Genomic DNA, 27,961 nt, shown 5'->3' with positions numbered 1-27,961 from the left:
TCCACATCAGGACATTCCCAGCACAGAGCGAGCAGCTGAAGAAACTGGTTGACAGACAACCCGACGCAGCTTAATATCCATCTAACCAGGAGGGTCCAACTCATCAAGTTACATTTGTCCATCACATCTTGTGAGTATAACATTTCCTTCTTCATATTATAATTCTCAAGAATTATTCCAAATAAGTTTAATAAAGCAGTTAATGTATATTTACTTATCTTCGAGAATCTAAATGTGACTATATGAGATTTGCCTATGACAGGTAATAAGGTAATTAGGACACACATTGTTGATTGATTTTAATTTGTGACGTTAAATCTTATGTTTGTAATCCTGAGTGAACAATCAACCATTCTTATCACAGCAGATAGATTCACAAATATGTTGTGACTTTTGTTGTTTTTTTATGCATGTTTCATGTTGTATCAGTAAACTACAGATTGTTTTTTTAGAATTGTTCCAGTAAATTAAAAACGCCCGTATCACCATTGTCTGCTGTGGAGATAGGAGTATATTGAGTAGGTATTGGACACGATACTGGTAAGCTGTGATGAACAAAATAGCAAAGAAGGCGAGGTGACTCATGACATTAGCAGCTGAGTATATTTTCATGTCTAATCCTCACATGCAGCAAAGTATTTTAAACCAACACTTAAGCACAGTGTATGAACTTTTTTTTTTAAACACAGAGGCCAGCATAGCAGACCTATTGGCTCCCTTCTTTCTCAGACACACCAAGCACAACTCCTCCTCAGAGTGTTTTGCTGATGGAACATGGCTTCCAGCTCACGTTCTGTGCAACAGGACTCGTGCCTCAGAGTGCCTTAGCACTCTGCTTATTTGAAGTGGCCCTAATGTACATGATACCAGACCATGCCTATAATGGACACACATCAATATCTAGTAGCCTGGGATACACCATGTGCAGTCTGATGCGTATGCTCTTGCACAATACTGATCATTAGCACAAGGTGCTGCATTCCTGGGGAAAACTGATCAGTTCCCCTGTACTGGGGCAGTTGCATTTCTCATCTTTGTCTTTGCCTGCCTTTCCTTTCACTGAGTCTGTTTTAGCTCTTCTGACTTGAGATCTAATGGACCACATTCATTTTCCGCTCCTGCCTTTAACACAGACAGTTGAGGGCAAACCCTCACAATTGAGTCTAGCAAGGATCCGTTCCCCTCTTTCATTTGCTCAGCCGCGGTTCGGCAGAGAACTGCCCTGGACAAACACAATGGTGTAACTTAAGAAGTCTTAACATGACAGTGACATGTTTGGATTACACACTGTTGATCTGATGAATGGTGCCGATTGTTAGCAGTTAGTTTTGCATACAGCATATTGTGTCTGATTAAGAGCTGCCTTGTAAGTGATTCTTGCTGGGAGCCAGTCACGCTGCTGTATTGACTGATTTCAACTTCAGTGACTCGGGAACGGAATGGAATCTGGGGGTGTATAACACAGGCTGTTCTCTGCTACACCTTGTCAGGCCGGTCTCCATAATTTCATTGCTAATAAATCCGGTTAAAACAACAAACATTCTTTACACTGCAGGCAATTGACATTTAAAAGAAGTAAAGGTTAATGCCAGGCTGAAAAATAGAAAGGAGAAACACAAGTTGTTAAAACATTGTGTTTCTTCTTTCTGTTTTATCAGCATGGAATTAACTTTGTTCCTTTGCAGTCTGTGAACGCTGGTACAGATCCCCGCTCAAACGTTTTTTTTTCAGTACTAATATATCTTCTTCCTTTTCATAAAGACACAAAAATATCACAGTCATTATACAGGCATGGAAAGGGGACACTGTCATGGGTCACCTTGGGGCCCAGTGTGACATAAAACCCAAGGTTATCTTACATTGAGGCCACAGAGAGTCTCAGTCCAGCAGTGCAAGTGCTCACAACACTGCAGGTCCTGACAAAAGACAAGGGTCTAAAACACAGTGCTCTCCACATGTATTCACATGAAACAGGGACACAATCCACTGCATAACAACAAGACGTGCAGACTGACTAATGCATTTCGTTTAAGAAAAACAAAGAACACTTGTCTGACTGGATCGAGGTCTGGAGATTGGGGAGAGCAGTTAACAAGATTTATTTTGTGGGCAGTCTTTGTCCAGTTTGATGCAATTTTTGGATCATTGCCTTTTTGAAAAGTCCTTATTTAGCCAAGCCTGAGCTTGACAGACAGAGGGACCCATGTGTTTGGTCAAACTGTGATGGGCCATGTTGAAGTTCATGATTCCTCCCTTTCTTAACAGGACTTCCAGGTCCTGCAGCTATGGAACCATCCCAAATTAATGTAGACCCCACTGCTATATTTCACTGTGGACAAGAGTGTTTTTTCTTGAACTTCGCCTGTTGACGAGCACATCCACAATACTCAATTTGTGTTTTATCTGACCACAAGACATCCGGTTGTTTCCTGTTGACATTCAGATGTAGTTGAACAAATTCGAGTTTCCTCTCTTTTTTTGGTTTAAACTCTGAATAGGCTTCTTTTTCACAATACTGATGTGTGTCCCACATTCAGGCAGGCAACTTAATATGTTAGTTTCCAACACTGTAAATCTTGAAGATGCCATTTTTGTCTGGGAGATTTCTAGCTGTTGCTTAGGAAATTATGGTTACCCGTTGAGCCATGTGCACCAAACTCTGAGGCTGCAAGACATACATGTGTCCTTTTCCTGGTAAAGTGGTCCTTATACTAGAAATGTTATTAGCTGCCAGTAGATTAGACCGCTATACAGTATTTCTCAACAATGGACACCACAGAGCAAAGGGGTAGATTCAGCCCTTGGTGGATGTTTAATAGCTTTCCCCTAGCTTGCAGTGAGCTCTCTGACCTTAGCCATGATGATGCCACTACTGAATGTTTTCTGTACGTGATCTCTAACATGACTTTGCTCTGTGCAGTGCCATTAAAGTTACAATAGAACATTTTTAGAATTGTTTTAAGCCAGACACATTATGCTACGTGTATGTCATTCCGTCACATGGTGTGCTTTCTTGCTAGTTCTTCAGGGGTGTGAGTTAAGCAGGAGGGCACTTAGCCTCGAGTACGTTTCATCAGTGTCTATGAGAGAAAGAGTCTGCAGGCTTAGGTAAGGAGCAAAGGGTGTCTCCAACAGGGCTTAAGTGGTAGAAACCCTGTGCTCTTTTTACCATTAATCGCTTAAAGATAAGGTAGCCGTTTACACCCTTACCCCAATTGAATGCACGAGTACAAAATGTCATTAAACGACAGCCTTCACCCAGGTTCATTACTGGCTTAAAGTGAGATCTGTTTTGGTGGATGTGCTATGAAAGAGCTAAGCATCTTTCAGCCTGGTGTGACAAGGTTCAGGCATGTGGGAGGTCTCCTTTCCCCCCCAGCACAAACAGAACTGCTGCTCCCCAGCCCCAGTGCTCTCCGAAACACCAGAGCTTTTGGCTCCAAGTTCCACCATGTCTGAGCTTGAAGTCCTGTTTCTGTCTCCTGCTCCTGTTCACTGACTGGCCCTGGGGGCTCCTGCCGGTGATACTGGTGCCAGGCATTCCTAGAAGCTTGATGATTCTTCCGTATCTCCCATGGTGCTTTAGGTTCTGTGCCGTTTTGGGCGGAATGTGCACATGGCAGCTGCCTGAGATCTGAGCGTACCCCATGTGCTTCTGCGCTGACTGACAGGACGCAGGTGTGCCGAATGCAGAGCCCTCCAACCTTTCAATACCTGTTTAAAGTCCAACACAATGTCACCCAAAGGCAAAGGATTTGCATTTCCTTGAGAATTGCCTTCAAAAACTGCCGTGTAGGATGTGTGCATAAACCTTCTGCTTCTAAACGTATGCTGTCACTCCCCATCCAGAAATGAAGGACTTGTTCATACCACTCTGACTAGGTGAGAGGACGACATTCAAGGTCAGAGATTCAAGGCAAGATGGGGACAAACATTGGGCTCCCTGTTCTAAGAGTTTACTTACACTTTGGACTTACTAAAGTCCCTGTACGGTTGTGAGAAATGTCCTGTAATCCAACACAAAGGAGGATAATCCCAGTATGTGAATTGATGGCAGCTCTGGGGCATGTATGGACACATCCATACTTTTCTCTCCTTTGCCCCAGTGCTGATCTGAACACGGCAAACAGTTTCTTTGAGAACATCTTGCCATGCTGGTTTAGTATCATGACAATCCTGTTAGCTGCGGCACAAACTCCTCTCCTTCTCTGTCCAGTCCACCCCCACCGTCCCCCGGTGCACAGCTAAGCCATTCCTACATGTTGCAAAGCGTGGACTTCAGGGGCACAGTTGTACTGAGCTCAGCCTCGGCGCATGAGAAAGCCCCATGGGCAGGTCGGTCGTGATCCCATTCTGTGAGCGTACTCACCTGGCAGACAGCGGGGCGAAATTAGTCTTCTCAGTTTTTTCTGTGCCAGTGGTCACAAATGGAAAAATCCAGGGGTGATATTCGATCCTGGTTCGACTTCTGACCGTCATATGAAGAATATTGTAAAAACATCATTCTTCCATCTCAGAAATCTCATCAGACCAAATCTTATGTTGTCTTTTGACTGTTGCAGAAAAGCTGGTCAACTCAAGTGTTTTTTCTAGAATTGATTAGAGCATCACCCTATCACTGGGTCCACTCTGAACAAACTCACGTATGCATAGAATTCTGCAGCCAGAATCCTGACCAGGTTGCACGCAAGCAATAACGTTACACCTGCTTGGAGTCCTTGCACTGGCTTCCCATCAGGTTTTCAAAACCCTCATGCTCACCTTAAGGCTATACATGGCTTGACACCTCAGTACCTGCATGATATATTATCTGTCTACTCCCCAACTCACAACCTTTGTCTGACACTAGTTTTCTATGTGTCCCCCAAGCTCATTTACATACTACGGATGATAGGGCCTTCTCTTGCTGTGCCCCACAGCTCCGCAATTCTATCCCCAAAAAGATATCAGAGGCGCCTTCCTTGAGCACTTTCAAATTCAGACTCAAAACCTTTTTTTTTAGAAAGGCTGTTTTTGAATTAGTGTCTCTGTCTGCGCCATTTTCTAATGAACATGTCTCTTGTCTTGCACTTCTAACCACTGGTGTTTCTTACACTGTATGGGCTTATGTGTGATTTGCTGTCTTTATAACTGTTTAATTTTAACATTTTTTAACACACCTACTGTGAATCGTTCTGAGGTGTTAAAGGGACAATTAAAGTGCTGTAAAAATAAAAGTTTATTATTATTGTTACAGCTATAGCTGACTGTGGAGTGTCTCTAAGAAACTAGATTAAGTGTGGAACACCTGGCAGTGGAAAACTTCCAGCTTCATAGCAAAGGGGATGTTTGCCGAGATGTAAGGGGTCCAGATTTAGTGATGAAAGCAACCATAAAGTTTACCTTTGTTTGCCTTAGTTGAGTAAATTCTGGGTTAAGCGATTAAGTGTCAATCAACAGTCCAGAAAGACATCATGTATGAGCAGATCAAGACAGACCACAAGAGAGAGAGGAGACAGGAGAAGACAGAACACGAAGCTTGTGCCAGGTGAGAGGTCCTTGTTGGAGATCACCAGAAAAGACCTGATTAGAGCTAAGCATCTGAACCTTGCTAAGAGCTCGTCCTATTCTACAGATTTTAGGAAGCTTTAATTTCCTAAGCAAAGAATCCCTCAGTTAAAAACAGCCTCTTCTGCTTAATCACTGCTTTTTAGAATACGGTCATTTAATGTGTGGCATCCAGGTTTGCAGAGAAAGAGAGATTTAACTGTAGGTTGCATTCTGTTTAGTTTAGAAGGCAGCTTATCTCTTATTCTGGCCTTTGCAGGCATTAAGAGTTGAATGTTTGGTTTGAGTCTGGGACTGTCCTGGGTGGATATGACATTAGGCCTCTTGGACGCCTTGTCTGTAAACATCTCCTGTACTATGTGTGTTTTATGTTTATATTGTGTGTAGAGTATTATTGCCTGTTGGTAAATATTTGTTTAGCCAATTTCCTCTGAATTATGCTGTATTCATCAAAGAAGTGCCAGAGAACAAAGAACTTATGTGCATCTATCTATACCAACCACGTGGGTATAGTCTTGGCCAAATCCTTTCAAGGGAAGGCTCATTATCATTAATGTTACTTTTTGATTTATTTGTGCCCTTTTGGAATATTATTATTATTATTATTATTATTATTATTATTATTATTATTATTATTATTATTATTAAGAAACAGTGTTGAGGGCTCCCTCCTCTACCTGGAAACGTGTGACTTAAAATCCCAGGTGAGGTCATGCCTAGTGAAAGAGACTGTACTCTGATTCCTTCAGTAAAATACCCAGCTGTATAAAACAGCATGTCTCTGTGGTTGAAATTGACAGTCAAATGTATATAATATATATAAATAAATCATGTAAAACGGGATTGTCAGAAGACACACATTCCATCCACAGTGACAGTTGCTAAATTAACACGTAGATTGAAACCGAAGCAAAAGGCACAAGATGGTATCTTGCAGTACATGAGCTTTTCGGTTCCTCGTTGTTTGGATCGCTGACATTGTCGAACGAGGGGGAGGGGTGGGTGGAGGGGGTGGGCACTGGAGAAATCCTTGCTCAAGAGCAGCACACCTGTCTCGTGGTTCACAATCAGCAGCAAAGAATGCAGCTTCGCTCTGCGGGACGGTCGTCTCAAATTCACCACACCTGAAATCAAATCAGCTCAGAACGCGACCGAATTGCTGTTGCTAAATTAGAATTGTTTCAGTTTGGGAATGAGCAGAATCTTCTTGGCATTCCGTCCCACCCTGTTGCTTCTTGTGAGACACAACACCTTGATGGATTGAAATCCTCAGTCTCTGTTGTATGTGCAGAAACTTTAGAATGTTTCTAAAGTGTCTGTAAGTTTGGAATATTTCAACCACAGCAATAACAATAAAAACAATCACAATAATAATAATCACAATAATAATAATAATAATAATAATAATAATAATAATAATAAACACTGCAGTCATTCTGCAGCACCAGTCCAGGCAATGGGAGTAAGGGAGGGATTCATATGTCCAGTTAGAGAGGCCAGATGTGGCAGATGTGCTAGCCCAGGGTGGGACACAGGAAAGCACATCACTTTTCTCCAGTTCTTTACTTCTTCCTAATGCAAGAAATTGTCTATGGCTAATAAAGTGATCTTATCTTTAAAAAAAAAGGGTGGCTGGAAGGTTGCTGGTTAAAATCCCGTGGCTGGCAGAGGAATCCTACTCCGTTGGGCCCCTGAGCAAGGCCCTTCACCCCAGCTGCTCCGGGGGCGCTGTATAAATGGCTGACCCTGCGCTCTGACCCCCAGCTTCTCTCTCCCCATCTGTGTGTCTGTGTCTCATGGAGAGCAAGCTGGGGTCTGCGAAAAGACAAATTCCTAATGCAAGAAATTGCATATGGCCAATAAAGTGATCTTATCTTATCTTCAAAGGCTGTATTAGACAGGATACACTCTGGTCCAATGAGGTTCTGTGGCTTGAATGTGGACATGAACCGCCCCATAATGGAGACTCTGGGGAGAACCTTCCTGTGGGCACTGTCCGCAAAACAGCATTGGCCCCCAGCACTGTTCGTGCCCACCGCTGGAGCTGTTACTGTCCAAATTGTGCTCAACCACAACTGGACAGTATGGTATGCTTGTTTATAGAAATTACCTTTGCCAGTGCAGCATGTACAATTCCTGTTAGGAAAAGCGTAGTTTCAGGTCCTTAGTGGAAATAAACGAGCAATATCATAGACAGGAGAGCATAACCTTAGGCGCGTCCTGCTCATTTGGTTTCCCGCAGATGACCGACGAACAGGATCCCATGGAATCAGCTCCGGTAAATAAGGCAGAGCAGGCCAGGCGACCACGACCCATCGGTTTTCCAACTGCTTTATCCAATACAGGGCCGCAAGGGCACCGGAGCCCATCCCGACAAGCAAGAGGCACCAGGCAGGGTCGCAGAGGGGCAGTCCCGAGTCCGATTCAAGCTGTACTGTCCTCTGGGACAAATTGGTTTTGCAGCAACAATGCGACCAAACCGGACAAACCCCGCCAGCAAGGAAGACGATACGGCAGTGTCACAGGAGGGAAGAGAGCACGTTTCCCAGGCTTGAGAGTGAGCATATGAACTTCGCTATGCTGGCCGGCCAGTCTTTGTTTGTTTTTTTCTCCCGAGCATGATTTGATAAGCAGTTTCAAACACGCCACAAGAGTGGCAGCATGAAACTAACATTCCAACTGGGAGTCCCTGGTGAACAAGCTTCATCTGGGCAGTGTGGTCTGATTCAATCACATCTGATCATAGATAAGAGAAAGGAATATACAGTACGCCTCCCAGATTATTATTAGGGCCGTTTCTGGATTTTCAAAAACAATGTTAAAACAGCATGTGTAGCATTGAAGAAGCTCAAAACATTCTCCTCTGGAAAACGACCTGCGGCATCATTACAGTAACTCAGACAGTGGACGAGGCGCCAGCGCTGGTAATTCATGTGGAACAGCTACGCATACCTGTAATATTGTATTACCAACCTGTACGACTGGTTAATCCAAACACTTCCTGTCAATGTGCACTAGGCACACAGCCTGAAGGCATTGCTTTGCAATATCAGAGCTACAAGCTGGGGGACAGGTTATACCAGGTGGCGCCTCCAATATAATGTAGAAATAAATATTCTTTTTCTTCAGCTTTCTGCTTCCTTCGCAAAGATTTCCAAAACACTTCTGGGCGATGTCGGCACGATGCCCTGTGGCTCCAAGTACTGTCTAAATGATACTAACATGGTGTGAGATGTGAAAAAGATCTGTCATAGCATATTTATTAATACATGAATCATAGTCATCGGCCGTAAAATGAAGTATGTATGGAGTCTGTGCTCTTAGACTCCAGGGGTGTGTAAGTGCTGTTGATTGTACTCCCCTACAGTGTCTAACATTAGTATCTTCTATCAAGGTTGTACTTTGGTATTTATTTTGAAAGTAACTTTTTAGAATTCAATATTGTGTCCTGGTGATAGTCAATTCCCATTCAGGTAATATTGAATCCAGTGCCGGATTTCCCTTTAGGCACTGTAGGCACACTGCCTAGGGCTTACAAAAAACAAGTTTTAGAGCCTACGAGGGAGGGAATCACTAGTGACTAGCAAAAAACGAGCTGAAACAACATGCTTGCGATCGACTCTAGGTTCTCCTAATCAATAATCGTACGCTCTCTAGCGGCTGTTCTAGACACTCCACGTATTGAAGTGATGGTCGCTCGACTCGCTCCGTCAATCATGTGGTTTAGTGTTAGAAGAGTTCAAAGTGCATCGTGTCAATCGATGTCATTCAATTGGTGTTCACCCCTCTTTTTGCACACTTTGGAGTGAAAGTGCCGAGGGCCTACAGACGCCAAAATCCGGCCCTGATCGAATCATCGATCCAGGGGCGATGATCTGGCGCACAGATCCCTATGAAGACCAGTTGAGAGAAGAGTAATCAGTGCCCTTCTGCTATGGCTGTTGTTAAACTGAGACAGAACATCCCCCCATTTTCTAACCGTTTAATTCAATAGAGAGTCAAGGCTGAGCTGGAGCCTATCCCATCAAGCAACGGGTACAAGGCAGGATACACCCTGGATGGGATACCAGTCCATTGCAGGGCACTCACTCACACAAGGGCCAGTTTGCCCAGAATCCAATTAACCTGCCTGTCTCTGGACTGTGGGAGGAAACCCACACAAACAGGGGGAGTATGTACAATCTCAACATATATAGCCTCCCTGGAAATGAACCCAGGAGCTAACCACTGCCCCACTGTGCCACCTGAGATCAAACTTCTAACAATCTCATTGATTATGCATGCACACCCTGTCACATAAACTACCCTGAAATGAAAAGAACTTTGTAAGGGCCTGTTTTAATCTTTAGAACTTTCATGGACATGGACCTATATAGTGAAGACGTTTACTGCAATATTTAAATTAGCACTATCATTAAATGTAATAGTAATCTGGTATTGAATTATTACCATATACTGTAACTGCTCAATTTAGAATGAAAAGGAGAAAGGTCAGGTGTGCAGTTTTATCCTAAGCCTCATACTGTAAAATATACATCTTTTGTATTTCATAAGAAGCCTTATACCCCTTGAAGGCCATGGTCTTCAACATGGACATTAGCTTCTTAATTATTTTGCAATTTGGAACTATTCCTAACTACTGTGCTGAGAGCACCATGAAATTATGATTGTTCCATAATATATCACATCAGAACACCGGAGACTGTTCACGGCAGTGTGCCAACTCGCCACACCACAAAGTCATTTTATTACATTGTAACGGCTGTGGGCTCAGGTTCTGGAATTGAATGCAAATAGCATTGTGAAGTCTATAGCTGTTGTATACATAGTCATGCATTTGTTAATGATCTGTTTTATCTGATTTACGTTCCTGCTAAAACTGATCTGTTGTTAATAGTCATTGTAAGACTATGCTAATTGTGCTCTGCCAATGGGGCTTGTGTTGTGGAACTCTGTGGCTGATGTCTAGTGGGAAAAGATGGTGAGGGGTTTCTCTTTCACAGATGGGACTAACCTAACCTGGACAGTGGTGTTGGCCGGAGCTACTGTGGTTCCTCCGAATGTCAGGGGTGATTGAGAGAACAGGGAGTGTTGGTGAGTGAGAAAAAATGGCACTCACAATGCTGATAAAAATAATTTCTTCAACACTGGGGATTTTACTCGAGGATTTTAGAGAGAGGATTAAGAAGGGAAACAGGATGACAGTTAATTCTAAAGGGATGAGGGATCAAGTTCAAGATCAAGGGATCATTTTAATCCCTTTCCAGGCCTATCTGATTCCTTCTCTGTAGGCTTAAGGAGGATTTTATTAGAGCTTCATTGAGCTTCATTGATGAGTAGTATGAAACAGAATGTGAAAGAGGTGCTGTCTCATATCAGAACCAAATTGCTCCAGTCTGGAGCAGAGTATACAGGATTCAAGAAGGGATTAGAGAATACAATGCCCAGGACTACAGTCATGAACCTGCCACTTGTTGAAGAGGTGTCTAGTGCTGGTTTGAAAGAATGATGGGGCGTGTATGTCTGCTCCCTCGTGTCTCCAGAATTCTGGATTCACAGTTCTGGTCTTTGTTGCCTGTCTGTGTGAAGTTTGCGTGATCCCCATGTTTTTCCTGCACAGCTGTTGTCCTGTCCAGGGGTAGAGTAGGAAAGTGCTATAAATCTTACCTAGTGTTGTGTGTGTCTTGGACAGTCTCTGACTTCCCATAATCCTTTACAGGATAAGATGATGTTTTATCTATTAGATTATTGATATGTCACTAGATAATGTTAATGTGTAAAAGGGACATTTTATGAATGTAAAGTTTGTGGATTTGGTAGGAATGAACAACAAAAGAGGTTTCTGCTTCTGTGGGTCGATCTGTCAGGTGTTCAACACACGCCAGAAGCTTCTGTCACTCTTGTCATACGTCTCAGACTGCCTGCTGCCACTTCTTTTCCAGCCTCTGGCCGGTTCATTGAAATCAAAAGATATGAAGAGGGTCAGAAGTTATTGTGCTATATGAGCACTTTGACAGGTATAAAACAAACACATTCTGCAGTAATGTGCTGGGCTGAGACAAGCCAAGACTGATGGCTCAGATAGGACAGCTCAGTTTTGAATGCAGGCTGGGGGGGGGACAGTAGTTTGCAGCTTTATGGTCCTGAGTTCAATTCCAGCTTTGGACACCTATCTGTGGAGTTTGCATGTTGTCCCGGTGTTTTTCCGGGTTTTGCCAGGAGTTTCAGATCATGGGAAGTCCCATCATTGGAATGCACTCGGGTGACCTCAGATTCAAAGTCTTAGCCAAGCCATTCTTGGGAGCCCAGCTTGCCTGCTTGGTGTCAGGTGTACCAGGAAGTGTCTCCAGAGAATGCAGAAAGCTTTGTTACACTGCAGGATGTGTGAACATGTATGCAATGCTGGAAGTGGAGAGTGAGACGCAATAACATTGCTAATGCATTACGAATCTGTTAGTAGGAAGTATTCATGCAGGTTGTACCAGCTATATCAGGAGTGATCGTGATAAGCAATCATTATCACAACTCATGCCTCTTATTAGAACTGTAAAAACAGGAGTGAATTTGATAAGGAAATCGGTAAAAGAAGACCTTTAAGATGCAGCTAACATGGTAAATGTTTTACACAGTCTTTTACAATAGAAAGTGTCAAACCTGTGCTCTGCGCTAGAGCAAGCTCTGTCAGTACAGTTGACTTAAATTCGCATATAGTTAAATTTGACCTGTAACCCTTACAAAAGCCCAATACAACCTCTTACGGTAATACAATATATTCAATATAAGTAGAAAAAAAGTATTTTTATTTTCCAGAGCCAACCGCGCAAAGCAACTGCATTGGCAGATATAATTGACACTGAAGCTCTACAGGGACCAAGGTGGCTAAATCAATCCAGCAGCCAGGGCTGGTGGTCCAGTCATACGGAAAGAAATTGAGGGTGTTTTTCACAGACGGAAGACTGTGTGTAACAGGCAAGGCTGAAACGTGTGACTCAGTGAAAGGAGATGCTGTTACTGTTTGTACAATAAAATATATAACTGTACAGTTACAACCTGAACCAGGAGTTTATTATGTGCCAAAGCAGGAAATGTACTGTTGAAGGACAGTGCAGAAACACCAGACTACTACAGATAAAATAATTTAACAGAAAAAGGAACAGAATCATGTTTGACTATTTGTTTAACTCCACAGAACAGTACTAACCATCTCACTGTTTGAGTGTGTGAATGCTAATGGTTTTTGTTAATGTCTTCAACGATTTGTTTAAAAAACAGTACTGTCCAGACACAAAGAGTAACGTTGACATACGGTAACTGTATTATGATGTTTTATGGTCTTGGCTGTCTTCAAAACTGCTCGGTTATTTACATAGATAACTTATTTACATTTTTCATATTTCAAGTTCAACATTGTCCTTCAAAAAACATTTTACGAGACAGAAATAACAAAGAAAGTCCCACTTCAAAAAAGGACCAGAACAGTTTTAGCAGGTTTATTTCAACAGTCATCGATGAATTGGGTCAATTCTGTAATCGCCGTTTCAAAACCTGACGTTTTTGATAGCTCTGTACAAAACCGCGGGGTGACGGAGGCCCACATGGCTGTCCAGTCCTGGTCCTGCAGGGTCACTAACCAGCTGGTTTCGCTCTGTAAGAGTTGAGTTGTACTGAAATCCTGCATTCCCAGACCTGGGATTGGTCACCCCTGATCTAAATGAGCTCACCTCAGACACCCGCACTTGTTCAGAAACCTCTCTCCCCCCCCCCCACTTCCTATAGCAATGCCTGGGTCAATGTCTGGCAGGTAAAGACTTATAAATTAAATCTTAATTCTTTACTTTCTTCATCGCATACTTCAATTATTTTAGAAAATACATCATATAAAATAAATCATATTTCATAATTACATGAAAACGATAGAAAACATACTTCTAATCTTTTATATACACACATTTATAAAATATACACTTATTACAATGCTGGCACTCTTTTTGCTTATTGACAGACCTTTGGCTTAAACAGTCCTGCTGTTAGTGCTGAATTTGAACTTTTTCTATTTGAAATCTCACCAGGTATCTGATGCTTTTTCTGAAAAGAAGAAACGCAAAACAAAACTGGGAATAAGATGGGCGTCTCGTGGGAAATGAAAGGCAGTCCGAATGGAGGAAACTTGCTTCCTGCAGCGAAGCGCTTGCAGTCAGTCCCAGCTTGTCCCAGAGTGCTCGGCTCTTCAGGTCGCCAGTACTTGGCCACTGGTAACAGCAGCCGCAGTGGCTAAATAAGCTCAATCTATTCTTATTTTCGGTTTTCCTTTCCGAGCCAGTGGGTCGGGTGATGGCAACGTTCCTTCCAATGTCCAGGCAGACAAAAGTCAACACCGGGAGTGCTCAGGATTGATGGATCAAAAAACAGAGGAAAACCAGGGTCCGAGACCCATCGGATAACCATGGGGGGGGGGGGCGGAACAGACAGCCAGCGGTTGCTAGCAACCAGCAGGTCCCATGGGTGGGTGCACCCTCAGGGCGAGCTGGATATCAGCCTCCGCAGTTTGAGGCACTCCTGGGGGGTCAGGGAAAGCAGGGAGGAGGAGGAGGAGGTGGGGTTCACCATGAGCAGCGCAGGCTGGGCCGCCCCGGCCCCGTGGACAGCCTCCGCAGGCAGCTTGAGGGCCACCTGGGGGCTCAACCTGAAGGGGGAGCTGCTTTTGTGGAGGCTACTGGGGCTGTAGGCAGAGGCCAGGAGCCCTGTGTTTCCCATGTGGTCAGGGGGCTGGGAGCCCGGGTGGTACCTCATGGAGACGGGCTGCCCCCGGGAGCTGTCTCTCCCCGCTCTCGAGTCCGACGTTACTCCTGCCTGTTCCCCCGAAGGGTACTGCTTCAGCACCTCGTAGTCCTTCCAGGGAGAGTACAGCCTGCCCACGGGAAGCCTGCTGCCTGGAGGCATGGCATCTGCTAGAGGCAGCTTCGTGGCACCGTGGGTCTCCGTTGGCTTCCCCCAGTCCCTGGCCTTGACTCCCAGCGGAATCAGATGCCCATTCCGGTGAGCGTAGCCAGGATGCCCAGGGAGAACGCCCTCGGTGGGGGGGTGTCTGGGTAGGCCACCCAAGACAGGGGTGTTCAGATGTGGCTGCCCGTCCACAGAGCTGCTCCTGTGGCGCCGCTCTTCCATCGACCTGCTCTTGTCTCTTCTTGGGCCCTGGTAGCTCAGATCCGTGGGCTCCGTCGGTGTGGGGGCTGTGTCCGAGCTCTCCTTTGGGAACCTCCTGTCTTTCTCGCTGGCAGCTGCCGTCGCCTTGCCCTGCCCGTTGGAAAGCGGGACCATGGACTCGGACTTGTGCGGAGGGCCCGATTCACCGGCGAACCAGTCCTGAAGCAGTGCCAGCGGGATCTGGATCTTCATCCTCCCGGAGGTGTCCTTCGGGGTGTCTTGTGGGACGAAGCACAGGTTCAGGGGCTCCGAACTCAATTCAGGAGGCTCCTGCGCTGGGTTCTTCAGCGGTGGAGTGCAGTCTGACTCCTGGGTCTGGGTGACTGGTGTGTCCGGGGCCGATCCGTCACCGGCGCAGGAGGAGGCCGAGACCGGAGAGGGAGAGGAGGTGGAGGATGCCACCGTGGAGGTGAGGTCAATGAGGGAATGCTGACGGGCTGTCTCGAGTTCCCACTCTGGCCTGTTCTGGCTGGCTTCGGGAACCTCTGCTGCGTTTTCGATGACCTCTGATACCCCATCTTTCGTCACTTTCTGGCAGGGGTAAAGAGGGGACACCTTATTCAAGAACTTGGGGGCTTTGATGTTGGAGGGTGGGGCGAAAGAGGAGGGACACTGACTGACCGGCCCCAGGCTTTCCTCTTTGTTGCTGAGGTTGAGTGGCTCAGCCCAGCCCGAGGACGACGTGTACTCCTTCGCTAACGTCCGGAGGAGAATCAGCTGCTGGCGGGGTCGCTCGCTGACCTCCCTGGGCATGGGCAGGTACCCCGCCTGGGGGTGGGGGGGCAGCACAGACGGAGAGGCGGGGAAGTAGGCGGGCAGAGCCGGATGGCTGGGGTAGTAATACGGTCTCAGCTGCAAGGGCAGGTGAATCAACCTGACTCGGGGGTCTGCCATGACTTCGTGATGGGCCTGAAAAACACGGGTGGAGAAAGATTCACGATGTTCACACGTCTAACCACGCGCAGCTGGACATACAGTTCCCACGCCTGCTGGCCTCACATGACTCGAGAAGTCTTTCAGGTGGCTCCTCCAGTACTAATCTAGGCGACAATGTGTTCATTAATAATCCGACACAATCGTATCTCCAAATGGTTCGGGCGCTTGTAAGCCATGGGCAGGAGTGCCCAGCATGCTATGCGGGTGTGGCGGGAATTGGGAGTTTAGCTGGCCAGGGGGTGGGGGGAGTTCTAGTCGCGTGGTTTGAGTGGGACTGGGAGGGTGTTTCCTACTGCTCAGCCAGTGCAGCACCGATCCAATCCCATTGGTAATCGGGGCTCGGGAAGCCGCCCGGGTGTCTGTCTGTGGTGTTCCCGCTTGGCGCCGGCTGTGGAGCACCGCGCAGCAGCAGAGAGAGCCCGGCCTGCAGCGGCCCGTACCTGCGGGATGTGCGTGTGCCTATAGCCCCCGTGCCACTTGCTGGGCCTGATCCCCTCCTCCTCCTCGCTGGCGAAGCTGTCCCGGTGGAACCGCTTCTGCGCTCGGGACGGGGTCACGTCCTTGTACTCCTCCCCCCGCAGGTGGCGCTCGTAGGGCAGGATCAGCCTAGAAGAAGGGCACACGGGCGGGGCGCAGAGCCTTAATCCCGCGCAGACGCACGCGACGGCGAGGGGGGGTGGGGGTGCGGAACGGGGGCGGACTCACTTCTCGTAGTGCCTGCGGGTGCAGGTGGCGGCGCTGGTGCTGCGCGGGTTTCCCCCCAGCCGGTTATACACCTGCTTCCACAGCTGGTGCGCGGTGACCTGCGGGAGGCACAGCGGGGCGTGAGTTCTGCGCAGGAAGCATCTGTCCGGATCCGAGCTCCCCTGCACCCCACTTTTTTGGGTATGTCATTCTGTATGCATGTGAATATATCCTTGTGTACACGAGAAACAGAGGTTTTATGTTTTTTTATGGTGTTTAATTATTTGTTTTAAATATCCTTAGGTGATTACACATTGTTATAAACTCCTCCCCGTGTGGGAATATAGGCCCGGACCTGCCTGTGAACCATAGGATTATGTAATCATGTAAACCTTGTGGGCAGCATAAACAACTGAGACTTTTCTTGCAGTTTTATTGGGAACTGTGATCAGGGACGCTGCCTGGCTGTGCCGAATAATTCCGGAAATGCCTCTGGAAAGCTGGGAGACAGGGGGGAGAAGGGCAAGGAAACTACAATACTGTTACACCAGCTTAATTTCATTATGGTCTTCGTGATGAGTTTCAGAGCCTGCTGTAACACAAAAGGACTTCTGAGAGGCTTTTCGGAGGCCACGTGTCCCAGAATGAATCATTTTGGAGGCTGGTTTTCGAAAATTAAATGGAGGATTCAATATATGAATTTTAGGAAGGCGGTCTTGTTTTAGACTGTATTCTAAGTAAAGTGATCCTGCTATCCCCCCTTCAGCTGAAACTGTGATGGACACTTCACTCCGCGATATCTTCGCTCCCGTCTCCACCTGTAACCCTGAGACTGCAGGAGACTGCATGGATCTAAACGGCAGGTGTGAAAACCTTCTCAGGACCTTGTTGTGTGGCCTTACCTGGTCGTAGCCCCCCAACGCCTGTACAGTCTTGTACATCACAAACAGGTCAACTGGAACAGCAGAGAGAAGAAAGGGCATGTTTGCAATTCATCTGCCAGTCCACTTGTTATTTCTACACAGGCATGGGTGTGTGTATGTGCTGTATGAGGAAACAGGTCTGTCGCCTGCAGCCTCGCTCCCGTTCTCATGCTCTGGTTGGTGTCTGGAGCAGGCGTCCCCTCCAGGTGACTGAGCCCCAGGCTCTGGGCATCTTTAAGAAATGGCTGGATGAAATTTTGGATTCACTCAGCTACTAGGACAGCCCAACGAGTAAGATAGTCAGATGGGCCAAGTGGCCCTTCTCCTGTTCTGTTGTTTGAGACCCTGTGTTTGTGAGTATCAGCCAGCCAGCTAATCACTGAAGTCAATCAGTTCTTTGCACCCAGAGCTGGGCACTCAGGCCAAGCAGGACCTTTGACATTCCACTCAGTTACTCACTAAATTGACCTGGAATTTACTGCCTGATGGCTCGGGAGTGCCAGGATCTGTGTGTGTGTGTGTGTGTGTGTGTGTGTGTGTGTGTGTGTGTGTGTGTGTGTGTGTGTGTGTGTGTGTGTGTGTGTGTGTGTGTGTGTGTGTGTGTGTGTGTGAGAGACTGTTTGTGTTTATGCATGTCTGTGTGTTTTTGTGTGTGTGATTATGTGTGTGTGTTTACTTGTGTGTGTGTGTGTGTTTACTTGTGTGTGTGTGTGTGTGTGTGATTATCTGTGCGTGTGTTTATATGTGCGCAGGAGGGACCGAGGCTCACTCTGCTTGAAGCCCAGGTGTGGGATCCTCTCGATGGGGGTCTCTCTGTTCTTCATGTACAGGTAGAGCTCTTTCAGGAAGGCCTCCTCGGTCAGCTCATCCTCCTGCACATGACTGGGCTGGGTCTCCGCCTCCCCTTCCAGGGCCATCTCAGCGCAGCTCCTAACGAGAGCCAGGGGCAGGGTTAGCCATGCACCGTGCACCAGAGCACCGTGTTGGCACGAAAAAAACACCAGGAGCATAGTGCAGTTGGAGGGATACACTATTTACCTCTACATAGATACCTAGAATCCCAGGAGGATAATTCAGTAAAGACTGTCATATATCACTTGTCTGACACGGTCATGAAGCTGTGTGCCTAACACAGTGCGTCTCAGGTGCCATCATGCCAGTCAGGGCTCTGTATGTGAGTACTGTAAGTGTCAGCAAGGAGACCGCCAACTCGCACACAGACCCACGACAGGTACCCGCCTTCGTCTGGGTTTCTCAGACTAGAATCTGTCGCTGGGCGGCTGGAGTACCTGCCGTTTCAGACTGTCGGGAGCTGCTGTGGGCACCTGTTCTGCACTTCCCTGGAAAATGTCAGAAGCTACGGCTTTAAACGCACTCTAGCAATATTTTCTAAATGTTCTAACCAAATTCTGATTAGTATGATGTTCAACAGAAGAATGTAGCCCCATGATTTAGTCTTTTGCCAAATGGCTCAGGAGCTCTTTAATGATTCTATTTCAGTGGCACAATTATTGGCTCTTTTTGAAACCCTGTACAGCACACATCAACTGCCCTTGTACACTTCCCGGCAGTCAAGGTTATTCTACATTTTAAAAAACAAAAGTGTGATGTAGAATAAATAATAAGTGTGTAATTGGGCGTTCTGTTGTATCAAACAGGATCTTGAAGTCAGTATCGTTTAAAGGTCAGGAATAATACCACTTATTAGCCCACAATAAATGCCTTTATCCTTCTAGCCATGTGAAATTATTTGTTGGTGCCGTTTCCTTCTTTGTCTTTCTCCCTCTCAAGCCTCTCTTCCTCTTTGTTCTTTGTGTCTCCCTCCGCTGTCTCTCATGGGGGAGGCCCCTTGTCTGCTTCCAGGCTGAGTACACATTCCTGAGTGTTTGCCGACACTGTAGCAGTCGCCTTATGAAAATCAGCAGTGATACAGTACACAGCCATACATAAAACACAGTGTCAGGTGTATGACCGGGTTTGATGTTGCTGCCAACACAGCTCTTTCCTAAACCAGGACACAGACAGGCAGAGCCCATTTTCACAGATGTCGGAAGGGACGAACCGTGGAGAGGCAGGAGAGCGAAAATAGACCCATATGCGTAGCGGCGGAAAGGGGGATTAGCCCAGGCTCAGCTGTTCAGGAGTCAATAGAAACCAAAGCCCTCAGGCAGCGGACGTGGGGCGACCTGGTGCTAGGTGGGTCTCAGGACATCCGAATGTCAATGCTGAGCAAAGGAGAATCAGTGACCCGGAAATATATAGCCCCAGAGAGGGACACCGGAAGGACAGCAAAGCACAGGAAACTAGGGGCAGGACAGAGTAGGAGTGCCCTCTGGCTACAGAGGGTGTGACAGTATCCCCCCCCCTTCATGGGTGGCTCCTGATGCCCATACAAATAAGTGACCTGCACAGCACTAGGGGGAGGAAAAACCTCATTTAACTGAAAGGAAACCTCCGGGAGTCCACGGCTGAGAGCTGCCCCCTCCTCCGGGGTATAAACCTTTATTGGGTAGAGGAAGGGGGGTTCAGGTAGAGCTCCGGAAACAAAAAAAGACAAGTACACAAGCACAAACCACAACAAAGATAAACCTGGGAGACCAGGAAAACAAATCACAAAAAAACAGATAGGAACCAAAAGTTCCAAGACGCACGGGACAGGGGGACCACAGAGAAGGGGAACCAGGAAGTGAAACAATCAAAACAAACCAAAAAACAAAAATAAAAACAAAAACCCAGGAAAAATACCACAGCCAGGGCAATAGGGACATTCACATTCTATCACTGATATCGGAGTGGACAACCCGAGGAAAGCCAGGCACATGGCCCGCTCACAGGCACAGATGACCGGAGTTATATCCAACAATGAGGATAGGAGGGCCAGCTCAACATTCAATCACGGATGCCAGAAAGACAACCTGAGGAAAGCCAGGCCGCAGCCCGCTCACAGGCACAGGAGCCAGAAAAAGCATCCCGCGATATGAATAGGAGAGCTGAGAGAGAAGAAAACCCAGAGGAAAAAAACTGCAGAAACTCCGGGGTGCCTGGATGTTGCGGTGCACCACGCGACAGTTGTATTCCAAAAAGCTCCGCTCACAGGGGGCAGAAGGAGGCTCAGCGTTCTGTCACGGATGTCGGAAGGGACGAACCGTGGAATGACAGAAGGGCGGAAAAGGACCCTATGCGAAGCGGCGGAACGGGGATTAGCCCGGGCTCAGCTTTTCAGGAGTCGTATAGAAACCAGTGCCTCATTGTACACCTGCACCTGTTCTTTCTGTGTAACCCAGTGGTTACTCGAAGCACTAGTGACCTCACACCTGTAAAATGCTGTTTGCATTTAAAACGCTTCTTTTGTTAACAATATGCTCTTGAGATTCTGACACAATGCACAGACTGCAGGCACCGACAGACTAAGTTTTGATAACAGAAAGGCGAGAGAGGAAAGTCACCCTGCTGCTGTTAGACAGGGATGAGTGGGAATGAGGAGTGTAACGTCTGTTATCTGGCTACGACGAGAGCTCTGCCAGCAGAAACAGGCAGAGAGAAAAGGGAGAGAAAAGCTTTTTTTTCTTCTTCTCGTGCTGCTGTATGGTGCCTTCACTTCAGCTGAAATAAAGGCCAGGTGATCGCCCTCTTGTACCGTGAAGACACAGCAGACAGACCAGGAAAAACAAACTGAAATAAGAGAAGAACACCACTTTTATTTAGAGGTCACTAAAAGGAAATTATGTACTGTACATCTTGTGAGCATGTATATTCTGGTAAACTTCCAGTATTATCATCTGATAACTGCACTTAAAGAAATACAATAAGAATGCAGCTGGTATTGGCAGAAGCTTTGCCTTCCTAAGTGAAATTCTGCTCCCCATTAAACAGCACAATCAGCCGACAAGGCTCTGTTATGACAACATTTGACGCAACACACAAAATTAAACAGGAATGACACAGTGGCAGTTTGCCAACGGGCTGGAAGGGTTTCTCAGGACCTGAAGAAGCCAGACCTTCAAGTTCACTGACAATTAAAATCAAAACCTCAGCTAACCATGACCCGATATTTTCACAGATCACACAGAATCATCTGCCTGCTGCTGTCAAGCCTGGAAGGGAAGACTGTCGCATGAGTCATGAGAACAGAAGAAAAGTTACAAACGAGAGCTGGCTGCTCTGTTCATCCGGCACAATTAGTTTCGAGTAGATCATTGACCATCCGGCTGCTTCCCGAAAACAACATTTGAACAACATTGCTAGACAGCTTGCTCCAAACCTCTGCCACCCTTTGTGTAAAGAAGTACTTCCCGGGGGTGGAAAAAAAAAACACTGCATTTTCTATTGACTTTACACATGGTTTCTGGTCATTCGCTCATTGAGCTTCCTGATGGATGGAAAGTGGATGCAGACAAAGGAGAATGTGAACCTGGGAATCGGCATGCGCTCACAAGGGAACGATGCCGCTGAAATACACCAAATTAAAAAGCAGGCCCTCCTCTCTCCAAGCTCTGGCTCATCTCTTCAAGCACCTCCAAACAACTCTCTTCCTGTCCACTAGGGGTCACTCTGACCTACCTCTTTCCTTCATCCCTTCCTGGGTCTTCACATTCTCCCTCTCTCCATGCTCTCAGTTCCATAGTAGGTTTAATTATCTTAATTATCTGAATAACTGTAAAACTTATAACACAGCTCTCAGGCGATGTGTAGGCAAACATACCTTTTATCAGGTAAGTGTCTTATGCAGTCAACTGTGAAAGACCTTAGGAGAAATACTATACATGTGAAGAAGGAACTGATTTTAAACACTTATAATAAAACGCTACAGTCTACACTACAGTTCAAGCTTCAAACCCCCAGCAATCCCCACCAAAAGCTTCTCGATGACATTTAGTAGCCAGAGTAATACCAATAGTAATAACAACCACAAACTCCTTACTGGCAGACTGGACATACGTTTCAATACAAGTACAGTATTGTTATAACAATGAGATACTACAGTAATGAAAACAGAGTGTGCAGACTAAACTTTTGTTTAGACAGTCGTTTCATCTTGTTTGTCCAAATAAGAAAATGTTCCTTTAACTCTATGATCCTTAATTTAGTGATTTCTTTAGTGTTCCAAAGAAAACTGTAACAGAATATTATTATCCATACTGTACAACCTTGAGAGAGGTGACAGTTTAACGCATTTGGTGGCTAAAGCTTAATTGATTGGAGGTCCAGCTGTTTCGTAAAAGAACCCAGGGTGTTCACTTTAACATTGAAAACTGCTGGGCTACCTGTTCCAGACTCCCACAACTCTTTGTGTAAATAGGTGCCTACTATATATACACACACACACATATATATGTAGCCTTGTTACGTGTTGTCTATCCTGAAAGCATATTTTTGTGAAATTGTGTACATAAGAATCTGTCAAGAACAGAAACCTGAGATACAATTTTGAGAGGCAGTTCCTTTAAAATTGTTCCTCATTTCAGAATATCCTATCTCACTACCCTGTAAAACAGGCTTAACTCTAAGGTGCACTGTTTTTTTTTTTTCACGGTCTGAAATGTGGAATTCTGAAAAGGCCTCCAGGGATTATTTCATAACTTCAGTTGAGTCTCTGAATCTATCTGATAAAAGCGATGTGATGTCTTTCTTATAAATGTATTTATTCGAGAAATAACTATTTAACCCCTAGTTTCACACCTCGGCAGAGCTTGATTAAAGAATGTTTAAGGTGTTACTATTACTATACAGTAGCTTTAGGCTGTGTAGGTTGTGCTTTGGGTTATACATTATGTTGTGTAGGTCCTGAACCATCATGACATGATTTCTAGTTGAATGTTATGGATTTTAAATGAGAAAATCAAGCAGAAACAATACTAATGTATTACAGTCTCTTACAAGGTTCACAGAACTCATAAAGCCCACAAATAAAACAAGAGCAGCTGGCCACTCCAGTTCCCCAGCCAGTACTGGTTGTACTGTCCTCGCAAACATGAAATCCCCTTGAGCCCCACGAAAGAGACCATTCAGAGCAGGAAATGGTGAAAACATGCACAATCCCGAGAGAACATGCAAGCTCCACACAAACAGACACTCCTACTGGACTGAAGGTAGTAGAGATACAGTAAACACCCCACCACCTTCCCAGCACTACAGCGTTTCTATCCTGTCATATACTGTAAGTCATGTCTTTCACAGCTGTTGCTCAAATACCGTTTGTGCGTTCGGATTTCGATCTCACGGAAATAGATGACTTGTTCCACCAGTTCCCGTATATTACTGGAGATCTCTTTTTGGGGAATCAGTGATCAGTGCTGACAGATCTGTGCAGACAACCACCCTGAGATAATGAAGTTGACAATCTGCTGTATGTGATCAAACTTCATTCCTGTGATTATTAACTCTCCAAGGTGACAATTTATCGCAGCTTTATAGACTGGATTGCACAGAATAGCAATTTTGCCTTTGTAAAAGAATCCAAAGGTGTTCATGGGAAAAAATGCAAACCCATGATGAAAAAAATCATCGGATTGTTTGAGGGCTTACAAGAGTTGGTATTTTGAGACATCCTGAATGCTCTCCAGACTAGTGCAGGTTTTTTTCCTGTAGGCATTCCTGTGTTAAGTGACTCACATTCCAGTTGTGATGTAATGAAACCTTGTACTTACGTTTTGCTCCTTAAAACACTTTTTTGTTTGACCTCATCTAAACAAGTTTTTTTTTTTTAAACACCTAAGTGGTTGGTCATTTAAACTTAATCTTAATATTCAGAACTGGAAAACGAGTTAATTGAAAGGGCATCTGTATCGGAAAATGTCTTGAACAGAGGTGCCCAGAACCAGGGCTAAATCTTCGACTTGAGGATATTCTAAAGATCAGAGACCGCGAGCAGAGTGTTTATCCAATATTTCGATTTTAGAAAGCTGTATTTGTCATATCCATGTTGTATTGATTGTACTGTACAAATATTGTATTGACTGTTTACAGCTATGAGTTGCTCTAGATAAGGGTGACTATTTTTTTATTTTATACTACTCAATGTCTTGGATTGAACAATATAGTCCATATGAAAGTGCATATATGTGTATAAACATCATGTTATGTTTCAATAGCAAAAAGGCAAGATACTGGCTAATTTTTATACCTACATATTAGCAGAAAGGGCAGCTGGGAATAATGTCTCATTTACAATGAAGACCCCAAGACCCATTTATACAGCAGGGTATTTGCTAGAACATTCCAAGTGAACCCCTTTACTCAACGGTACAACACTTGAATCACACACAGGGCTAGAACCCACAACCCTCAAGACTAGAGCCCAGATCTCTATTTCCACACAGCTGCTACAAAAGATACCCAAATGAATCACAGATCTACCGCTCCACCTGTTCTTTTTAACTGACGGCATATCTTTCCTTGCTGAGCAGCTACAGTACACTGAAAAGGCACTGAAAGAAAGGCAAGTTGAGTTCAGCCATCTATGCTAAACAGATGTGTCAGTAAAGCACATGGTCATTGTGATCACTGTTTGTCAGGCAGATATTGATCCTGTTTGAACACAACATGTGATGCTTTCAACTAATAGTACTTGCACTGATACTACAACATTAAATATGTTATTACAGTTATTAACAAACTCTGCAGTCTTCAATGTATTTCAGATCAGGCATCTGTATTATAAATCCATGCATTTGATCAATCCCCAATTCACATAAAATGTATTAACTCTGAAGCCCTTCTTGTAATATTACCATCAATCAATATTAATTCAATGGATGTCTGTGACCAAGTTGATTGATAACTGGGCCTAGTTAATATTTTGGTTTCAGTCTTCTGCTTCTAAAGCTGCATTTAGAATCTTAAAGAAGATTGTTTATTTGGATCTGAAAGCTTTTTTCAGAAAATTGGTGAAATGTGTTCTCGGTGTTTTTACTGCATGACTACAGGATCATGATGCACTCTACGCCTCCAGTTGCAACTGCAATTTGCTAATGATGTGGAAAAAATAGAACTTAGTTCAGGTTATGGGAGACTATGACATCTTTGGGGAGATAGTAATTGTTCTAAGTCAGGCCCTGGAGAGCTCCCAGTCCAGTGGGTCTCCAGGTGTTAAGCACCAGGAGCCCACCTGTAATAGACAGGGGGGCTGCTGACAGATAATGAGGTGCCAAGCCATGCAGAGCCTTAAAGCTGAGCATGAGGATTTTGAAGTCGAAACAAAACCTGATAGGAAGCAGGTGCAAGGACTCCAGGATAGGAGTAATGTCATCACTTGTTTGTGATCTAGTCAAGATTCTGGCTGACACACTGCAGTTCCACAGTTTAGTGTGGATTAAGATACCCCAGCCAGCAGGGCATTGCTGTCATCAGTTCTGGCGATATTTCTGAGATATGTTTTGAAATGACAGCCCAGGCCCTATGGTCAAGTCCGACAACTTCACAAATCCCCTCACTTTCAATGAATGATCCAGGGAGGCTATTGTAAAACAGACACGTGTGAACGGTATACCTATACGTAAGAGACGGAACTGCTGGATTACAGTTCTCCTCCGCCCCAACGTATGAATAACAGCTCCATTAACAGCGATAAATGATTAACTACACTACTAGTAATGAATGTTGAATACTGTGGGGTTTTTCCTCTGTGTTTAATCTGGAAAATTCTGAACAGTCCTTCATAACACTGCGTTCAAATAATTAAATATTGAGAGCTATTCGTTGCAAATACTAGAATTAAATCTCATATAAAGCTATTATTTAAAAAGTTTAGTGGAGAACAGACCTCGCTAAGAGGTGAACACTCAAAGAAAGAAAATCAAGGCAGAGCACGTAAATGACCAAGCTAAATTAAAATGTCATGTCTTTATAATAAGAAAGACAAAAGAAACTGCCAGGTCTAAAGAAATAATACTTCGATGGAGAGAGTTTTGGAAAAGTGCAAAAGCATGTTTATTTCATTTACCTTGTGGTGCAATTTAATTGTACAAACATAACCATGAACAGGTTTATTGCACTCGTTTGAGGACTGTACTGATAAGGTTGCGTGTTGTATGGTGTCGCTCCAATCTGAACAAAACACAGTTCAACTGTGGCTGTGTCCTTCAATATTAGTTTAAGCCAGTAGATGCATGTGTTCTAAACTCGCTAAAAAGCGAATCGATCATGAACGGGAGGAATAGGGCTAGGGGAAACTGTCAGCCAGTCCTTTCCTTTCTCTTTTTGAAATGTTATTTTAAATAGACCGCAGCTTGATACAAGGACTACGATCATTTACCTAATCGTCAGTTTGCCACTTGTGCGAGTCCAGAACTACAGTGAAAATACCTCCTCTATGGGTCTTTGCAGCAAGCCCGCGGAGAAACGCTTTCACCCATCAATTCCTCTAAGCTTTTACAGAAACCTGCGTTATGATTTTGAACCACAGGAATAAGAGAATCGACACGTCGCTTTCTTGTGGAAAATCCCCTTGGATTTGAACTTGAGTTGTCTCCTAGGCGCGCTGCAGTGTCATAAAGCCGTAAACCGCGCGGGTGCCAAATTGCAAAACCGAAAGCAAAGAACGAAAAAAACAACAACAAATGTTTATTTAATAAAAACTGTATTCAAGTTTTTATCGACGTACTAATAAGTGTTCATGTAGGAGTCCCCACTTACAAGCAACAGTAAAAATTCATTCCTACACACCGCCGAGATGCCATAACATACAGAAGGGCGCAGGTCACCAGTATTACCACGCTGGTATTAAGGGAGATGGGGGGTACTATGTATTCTCAATGAGCAGTTTAGACGCGGAGACCTCGAACAAAATCACACGCCATTCAAATTGCACCGCAGCAGACAAACGCTCCTGAAGAGAGGTGAGAACTCTTACTTTTGGTGGCTGTCGGGACTCCCGAGCGCGGTGAATCTCTCTCTCTCTCTCTCTGCCCGCTGTCTTTCGTCCTCGCTCGCTCGGTGCACCTCGGGCTCCGCGGATCGTCTGACGGCGCGGGACCGATGTCACCCTGCTGTCACCAAAAATCTCCGCGCCTGCTACCTGAGTGACATCACCGCGCTCCAGTGTGATGGGTGGGGTCTCCCCTGAGCGCAGAGCTGCCCATCTATTTAGATCGTGACCGGTTCCACCTGTCTGGGCGATAGTACCCTACAGAAAAAAGCGAGGATTGCAGGCGATTGTCTTTGGCCCCTGGCTATTGAAAGCTAATTCAAAACGAACTCATATTAGTTCGAAGAATGACAAAGTAAAGAAAGGTTTATCAATAGGCTGCAGTCGTCTGCAGATACCGTACAGTACTTTTGGATTGTACGTGTTCCGCTCAGAGAGCGCTTTTAACGGCACGCTGGACTCACAGCAACTCTGTACACAGTAGTGGCTTTATTGCCGGTATCTCACAAACTCTCATGAGCAAGTTAAACAACTGGTCAAGAAAAGTTTTGTCTTGCAGACGGTTAAAACACAATCTCGGGTGTTCGATTCATGCTGTGGCTTTCAGGGGAACCCGACAAACTTGTTACCTACTGTAAATGAAACTTAATTAATAAGATAAGGGACACAATTTGAAATTTGAAATTTGAAATCGGTAAAATTCTTTAGCGTCGAACCTTTAAACGACAAAAAACAACAACAACAACAACAACAACAACAACAGCGTGCCAGCGATGAGCCAAGTTCATTATCGTAATGATTT

General features: G+C 45.2%; 1 protein-coding gene and 1 long non-coding RNA gene across 3 annotated transcripts; one reads left to right on the top strand and one right to left on the bottom strand.

Annotated features, from left to right (window-relative positions):
* Positions 1–14: 14 nt before the first annotated feature.
* On the top strand, positions 15–12,596 carry LOC148673776 (uncharacterized). The gene is made up of 4 exons (XR_015936106.1): positions 15–130; positions 7,893–8,104; positions 10,551–11,939; positions 12,358–12,596. It is a non-coding gene; the product is annotated as an uncharacterized LOC148673776 (long non-coding RNA).
* Positions 12,597–13,023: 427 nt separating this feature from the next.
* arid6 (AT-rich interaction domain 6) lies at positions 13,024–27,744 on the bottom strand. Of its 2 annotated transcripts, XM_088630582.1 has the most exons (7): positions 27,145–27,744; positions 18,064–18,224; positions 17,274–17,326; positions 16,393–16,490; positions 16,128–16,293; positions 15,373–15,660; positions 13,024–15,282 (listed from the first exon to the last, which is right to left on the bottom strand). In XM_088630582.1, the coding sequence occupies exons 2-7, from the start codon at positions 18,209–18,211 to the stop codon at positions 14,062–14,064; spliced, it is 1,974 nt and encodes a 657-aa protein (XP_088486708.1). In that variant the 5' UTR covers positions 18,212–18,224; positions 27,145–27,744; the 3' UTR covers positions 13,024–14,061. The 2 variants fall into 2 exon arrangements, with proteins under 2 accessions (XP_088486708.1, XP_088486707.1); XM_088630581.1 differs by having other exon boundaries at positions 13,024–15,660; positions 27,145–27,742.
* Positions 27,745–27,961: the final 217 nt, after the last annotated feature.

This window comes from Lepisosteus platostomus, chromosome 4, assembly GCF_059453375.1.
Source record: "Lepisosteus platostomus isolate fLepPlt1 chromosome 4, fLepPlt1.hap1, whole genome shotgun sequence".
NCBI lineage: Eukaryota > Metazoa > Chordata > Actinopteri > Semionotiformes > Lepisosteidae > Lepisosteus > Lepisosteus platostomus.
This window is presented reverse-complemented; position numbering and strand designations above follow the sequence as displayed.